We start from the raw sequence: 7,439 nt of genomic DNA, 5'->3' as shown, positions 1-7,439 counted from the left end.
TCTATTCAATATTACAATGTTTTGAATCGTTAATTTGTTAGGTTTCCCTAACAGTTCGTTAACCATATGTGATGTTTCTAGGTTGAACATGGTCAAAAGTAAAACAAATCTTTCCGTATGCAACGGAATGACCGCTCTTATTGGAGTCAAATTAAAACAAATCCTAAAACTGGCATCATTACATAAATACATGCATATGTCTAAATTAAGTCTTTCGATATCCTATCACGATTCTTGTCCACTACAAAATATGTGTATATATAAAGGGCAATAGCTAACCCTAGAATTCAAATAAAAAAATCACCATCAAAATGATTAAGTTAGGTTTCATCCTCCTGCTCGTTCTTGGCTGTGCAGTCACAATTAGTGCCAAGCCAGAGCCTCCTAAACCTTATGCTTCATCTGATGCTTATCAGAACTTCAACCGGACCAGTTTTCCACCCGATTTCATGTTCGGGGCTGCCGGAGCAGCTTACCAGGTCCGCATCTCTATATACATATTTTATTTCAAGGTTAATTATTTCTAATTAGGTTGATGGGTTTAATTTATTGTCTGTTATGGGAATTTTATTAGTTTGAAGGTGCTGCAAAGGAAGGGGGTAGAGGACCATCTGTTTGGGATACATTCGCTCACAAATATCCAGGTATTTGAATTATTTTATTTCTCATACCCATCTTCTTCCATACAAAATTAACATAGTGATAACCAAAGATAGAACTAGCACTTATTTCTACCAAATATCTAGTTAAAAGTAAAATTTTATGTGATTTTTTTTAAATCATCTTTTTTTTTTTTAAAGTGACTCCAAGTTTCAGGAGTGTATTTTGCAATTAGGTTTTTTGTTTTATTTAAATGTTCTACAGAGCAAAGCTCAAAAGCTAAATTGTTTTGATAAAAAAAGGTTTGCTCCGAATCGGTTTATAAGATACTTACATATTTTATGGACAAATAAAACAATTCAGATAAAATAACGGACCGCAGCAATGGAGATGTGGCTGTTGATTCATATCATCGCATTAAGGTATATGTCACACTTTTTTAACCTTTAATTCTTTTTGAAGAATTTAGCAAAGAAGATTAATTATAAGAATTTGAGGGCAAGAAAAATAACAAGTCCTTTCGACATGTTGCAGGAAGATGTTGGGATTCTCAAGGATATGGGTTGGGATTTTTACAGATTTTCAATCTCATGGTCTCGCTTGTTACCTAGTAAGACAATCAATATAGTAAAAATCTGTAAATTACTATTGTTTTATTTAATTATATTAATATATATCATAACCCCAACAAGTTGCCTTGTGGAAAAGTTCGAACAGCTTCTCCCTAAAAAGAAAAAGGGAGGTTCTGAGTTTGATACTTTATAAGTTGTCAATCTACTTGATTATGGTTACAAAATAACTATGATATGCCACTAGTTGTCTCCTTTAAAAAAAATAAAAAAAATAAATATGGTGATGATTACTATGCTTCTAATGCAATTACATTGTTGTTCTTTCTCCCCAAAACGTTTGGATCAGATGGAAAGCTAAGTGGGGGAGTGAACATGGAAGGACTAAACTATTACAAAAACCTCCTCAATGAGCTTCAAGCCAATGGTTATGCCCATGACTCCTCTGCGCCTAATTTTACCCAAAAAGAAAAATATATTACTAATTATTTTTTTATTTTTTCATTTCTGTAATATTGTTTTAATTTTTATATATTGCAGGCATAAAGCCCTTCGTGACACTCTTTCATTGGGATTTTCCCCAGGCTTTGGAAGATGAGTACCGTGGCTTCTTAAGCCCTAACAGTGTGTAAGTGAAACAACTTCCTTAGCACTTATAAACTCGTGAAATGCTTAATTAATTAAAGTTCAAAATTGAATCAAACATTTTATCTTATATGTAGGAGTCATTTTCGGGACTATGCAGACCTCTGCTTTAAAGAATTTGGTGACAAAGTAAAACACTGGATCACGTTAAATGAGCCTCAAACTTATAGCGTCCAAGGTTATACTGTCGGAGCATTCGCTCCAGGCCGATGCTCTAACCATACAAAATGCAAAGAGGGTGGAAATTCGGCGACAGAGCCATATTTAGCAGCGTATCACCAACTTCTAGCTCATGCAGCTGCTGTAAAAGTGTATAGAGACAAGTATCAGGTAAGTTTTAAATATATACATGTATATATACACAAACGTACATATATTATATATTCAAATGTTAGTATTAAATATGCATGCATGCACAGGCTACGCAAAAGGGCGTGATCGGAATAGCACTTAACTCCGGTTGGTCTGTGCCCCTTTCTGATTCTATGGAGGATAAAGGTGCTGCAATGCGAGCACTTGATTTTTCGTATGGCTGGTACGTACGCACTTCTAAATAATTAGATCACTAAAGAAGTTAAACAATTAAATCACATGATTTACAATTCACATTTTTTTAAACTTGCTTAATATATATTTGAAAATTTCGATTTAATTATAGGTTTATGGATCCGTTGACAAGGGGGCGATATCCAAAGCATATGGTAAAGCTAGTTGGAAGTCGATTGCCCAAGTTCACCGAAGAGCAATCCAATATGCTAAAAGGTTCATATGACTTTATTGGATTGAATTACTACTCATCTTCTTATGCAAAAGATGTTCCTGTTAAGGCTGCACAGCCAAGCCAGTCAACCGACGCCAAGGTCGAATCATTAAGTGAGTAAATTTAGTTAAAATTTTTAGCTTCCGATATATAATTTTTTTAATTAAAGCACCACTAACAAGACTTTGAAAAATGAATATTATTGTGGCAGACAACCGCAATGGAGTCCTCATTGGTCCAATGGTACGTCTACTATATATATAACAAGTTCATATATATATATATATATATATATATATATATATATATATATATATATATATTTTAACAAAAACGATATTATTTACACATAAATAATATTATACTTATAAATCCTCTTACCTCATATTATGTTGCAGCTCACACAACTTTGACATGGTTGGTTTCAGGCTGCTTCAAATTGGCTTTATGTTTATCCTCAAGGACTTCTAGAACTATTAAGTTACACAAAGAGAAAGTATAAAAATCCAGTTATTTACATCACAGAAAATGGTAATTACGGTTCTACGTATTAGTTGTGTGATTTCAATAATTTTAGTTTCGTTAAAAATGTCAAATCATATATACATACATACACTTATTGCCATTTATATTTCCACATGAAACTAAACAAACATCACATTTTTTTTTGTAGGAGTTGACGAGGCAAATGATCCCAAATTATCACTTGAGGAAGCTCTCATCGACAAAGAAAGAATTAAATATTACGATGCGCATCTTTATTACGTTCAAGAAGCCATTAAGTAAGTGATTGCTTGACAAAATTAAGCAAAGATTTGATTTTTGTTCTCATTTCTTGACCAATAATTTCACGAACATGATTGTATCTAACATTTGATTGAGCAGGAAGGGCATTAATGTGAAAGGGTTCTTTGCGTGGTCCTTGCTTGACAACTTTGAATGGGCTAACGGTTACACTGTGAGATTCGGTATCATTTATGTGGATTACAAAAACGGGCTCAAAAGGCATTACAAACTCTCAGCTCGTTGGTGGAAGAATCTTCTTTCCCGCTCGGGTCCTAAACATGATTCCTCAAAGAGCAACACCAAACCCTCAAAGGGCACCACCAAAAACTTGGGTTCAAAACCTAAATCCTCAAAGGGCGACATCCTTTAATTGCTACATGGATAATGAGTTTCACGTATGTTGCCGTTTCTATAATAATAAATAAGTTTTTAACAAAGGGAAAAAAAATGCTCCCTTTGTTCTAAATGGTAGATACGGAGGATGCCTCAATCAAGTTAGTGATTAGGGATATGATAATTAGTTGATTAAGATGCATTTGTTTCATGAGTAATTAACGTTCATACCTTCTATTGAACTCATGTAATTAGCACAAATAAGGGTTTCCCCAAGGAAATAATATAATCTCCATTCTCCTAGTTTCTCTCTTAATCTCAGACCATCTCCGAAGGAGATTTCAAAACTTAAATGGAATGTCACACAATCAAATTTGAAGGTACGAAGAAGCTCCAATTGATTTCTCAATTCTACGTGAATTAACATATGAATATTTTGATGTCAAATTTGACATATGAGAAAATGTGATGTTAATTATTTTTTTTAATTTTTTTATTTTGTGAGTCTCATTAGTGCACCAATTATAAATCTTGAAATTTTATTTTAATTGATTTCTTTTTAAAAATGGGTCCTACATATATCCTTTATAACAAAAAAAAATATGGGTTGGAAGAGAATTTAACATTGCCATGTCAACCATTATATGAACATTTGGCACTTGTGTTTTTTTTACATCTCTATTGGAGATGCTCTCAACTTTTTTTTTTTTTTTTTCTCGTGTCAATGTTATAATACGGTTTCAGCACTAGACCGTAATAATGAGCTAAGCCTCATAATAGCCTAGGCATAATAATGTGTTCAAATTCGTTTTTAGCGAGAATCAAATCTATCTCACTTACAAGTGAAGAGAAATGATATTAGACCGTAGTATTAAGTGGTAGTTGTTATCTAATTATTGAATAGAATAAATTGGTGTGCTGTTGTAAATATAATAGGCAAGAACTTGCACAAGTCGTTGCCTATTATACTTCATGTAAATAAACACTAGCTATAGTTTTAAAGGGGAGGAAAACAAGCTCACACAATCCTCTAAGCAACACTCCATCTAATTCCACGATCACCACCAGACACGACCTCCTCTTCCTAGCTGAACCCCACAACCATTTTTCTCCGTTGAACCACCACCACCAAGGTAATATTGGATTATTTATTTTTAAGTTTAACTTTTCTTGAATTTGGTGGTGCAGGTGCTGATTTTGAGGTCAAATTTCTACACAGTTTGGGCAGGGCCGGCCCTGAGAAATTGGGGACTCTAGTCGAGTTTTCAACGTGGGGTTCTAGAGTTTTCTGAAACTTGACCATTTGTACATTGATATGTATAAAAAATATGACATGAATACATGAAAAAAAAAATCTATTTCTATATCAAATATCATAAAAAATTAATAACAATAGAAGAAACGTATGGAAACATTACTTACATATTACACGTGTCGTGTTTTTAGGTGCAAATGTACTAATTAAGTTTACTTAATCAAAATTTTCAACCAATTCTTTTTCAATTAACAAAATAGCAAACTCATTCAATATTTCTTGTGACATAATTGGTCAATGATAAGATTTGATCAAGATAGTTCATCTGCAATTGAGAAGCTTTGAAATTGGCACTCATCAAAACACTAGACTTCATCTTCTAATTAATTAAACGATCAAATCCTAAATTCCTAGAGGGAACATGGATTCGAAAATCCTAATTCCATTTACAATCAACCTAAATTCAACTGTGGTGGCAAGCTATGGTTATCCATCACTTCAAGGCTCAGAGAGGCTATGAGGAACTTCACCGTGACCACAGTCAAGAAAACTCATCAGCTTGGAGCCTTAAATCCGGAACCTCCTAATTATATATTTACATTATTAAAAAAAAATTGAGGCCCCCTCTGAAGTGGAGGTCCTATGCGGGTGCCTATATAGACTACCCTCAAGGCCAACACTAAGTTTGGGCGTTGTTTTTATTTATTTATTTATTTTTATTATTTTGTGTTTTGTTTCTGTTTTTGTTTTTTTCAGGCACAAACAATTACATTGCTTATGAACCAACGGCTCCTTCACCAAGTCCACAACCCTCCACAACATCTGGTTCGGGTTTGAATCTTCCAGATACCCAATGCACCTAAGCACTTCTAATGGTGTAGGCAAATATAATATAGATAAAACTATACTATAATAGTTGATGTACAAAGTCACTTACTAAATTGACTAAAAAAAGGAAAATACTCAGAAATAGGACAATTTCTTAATCTTGGATAGAGCATTTCGATTATACACACGCCATGCACACGCCAAGCACAACAATTGGACAAAAATATGATTTTTCCTACTCCTAAAATGACTTAATTGCCCTTGTATATAAATGGGTTATTTCCTCCCATTTTCTGATTTCATTCTCTCTCTACTCTGTCTCTCCCTCCCTCCCTCTCTTCTCTCACTTTCTCCTTCACTCACTCTTTCTCCCCTTCTCACTGTACACACACAGTGCACTGTCATCCCTACCCACACCGTCCAAATCGAAGCCACTACCAATTTCATCTCGTCCACACGAGTCCAAAACACCTACCCTTGTCACGAATCTCATCCCTGATCGTTGGGATCGAAACTCAAGCACGCCGCGAGTTTTTTGACCATTTTTCGGCAACAAGGCAAACAACTGAGGCTCGAGACCACCACCACTGGACTCGCATCAAGGGTGGGAACAAAGCTCAGTCATTAAATGTTGGTGTTTTGTTGGATGAATTTTACAGGATTTGCTCATTGTATATACACGACATGCACATGATATGCTCACAGATCTGAGCCAACCCAAAAACCCAGAGCTCACAGCTTTCTTTTCGAAATTAGAAAAATGATGTCATCACCTGTGATGTCACCACCATATACACTATATGCACACCACATGCAAATCATTTGTACAGTACATGCACATGATATGCACAAAATTGAAGATCGAGCAATGAGATGCCTTTTGCATTAATGAGAAACTTTGACGGCATGACCTATTGGTATAGTGGATACAAATAAAACATAATTGTTACGTATATAAGGTTATAATGGCAGCTTGAAAAGTCTTGGTACGTATATCAATCACCGCTTAACCGTGCACGTGGAAAACATGATACTCGTTGTCGTTATTTCATGGACACGCATGATCCTTAATGTCCTCTAAGTTTTTTCTTAATTTTGTTTTTCGCTGAGGCCAACAAGGTTGTAGTCATACTCGCTAAATTTCGAGGCACACCATATGTGCATCACAATTAGTAAACATTCTTGCTTCTCATATTAGGATGTAGCCATGCACACCAAATGCACATTATGGAAAAAATTTCACAAATTTCTGCAATTGGACACTTGAACCATAAATTGTTTCATCCCAATTTTGTACCATGTCAAAACTTGAATTTTATTCCGCAACCCATAGACCGCAACATGAAATACAAACCCTAATTTAACTTCTAAGTATTAATTCATCTGATTTCGAAGAGAGTGAAGTCCAAAGAGATGTGAGAATAGTGAGCTGGGTTTTGGGTAGACCTCATACCTCTGATTTCTAACAAATGGATACGAGAGAGGGGTGAGAAGAGAGTTAACTTTTGTACCATATTTTCTGTTTTGGACGGAAATTTCCATTTTTTCCGATGACTGAAGCTTCAGCATGCATAGTAAGGTAGGGTGTTTAGTTCCAAGTTCCTTCATCAATGATTTATTGAATAAATGGGTTGTTTGTAAGATGAATTAATACTTAGAAGTT

The 7,439-nt window shown here is 34.7% G+C and overlaps 1 protein-coding gene across 1 annotated transcript; it reads left to right on the top strand.

Moving 5' to 3' along the window:
* The first annotated feature begins 285 nt into the window (after nucleotides 1–285).
* Nucleotides 286–4,085, top strand: LOC137737884 (beta-glucosidase 24-like). Its single transcript, XM_068477461.1, has 13 exons — nucleotides 286–479; nucleotides 575–644; nucleotides 964–1,022; nucleotides 1,135–1,210; nucleotides 1,519–1,596; nucleotides 1,710–1,797; nucleotides 1,892–2,144; nucleotides 2,234–2,349; nucleotides 2,473–2,687; nucleotides 2,786–2,817; nucleotides 3,003–3,105; nucleotides 3,248–3,356; nucleotides 3,460–4,085. The coding sequence occupies exons 1-13, from the start codon at nucleotides 312–314 to the stop codon at nucleotides 3,728–3,730; spliced, it is 1,638 nt and encodes a 545-aa protein (XP_068333562.1). The 5' UTR covers nucleotides 286–311; the 3' UTR covers nucleotides 3,731–4,085.
* Nucleotides 4,086–7,439: the final 3,354 nt, after the last annotated feature.

Source organism: Pyrus communis, chromosome 1 (assembly GCF_963583255.1).
Source record: "Pyrus communis chromosome 1, drPyrComm1.1, whole genome shotgun sequence".
NCBI lineage: Eukaryota > Viridiplantae > Streptophyta > Magnoliopsida > Rosales > Rosaceae > Pyrus > Pyrus communis.
Note: the sequence above shows the minus strand (reverse complement) of the source record. Positions and strands in the feature narration are given on the sequence as shown.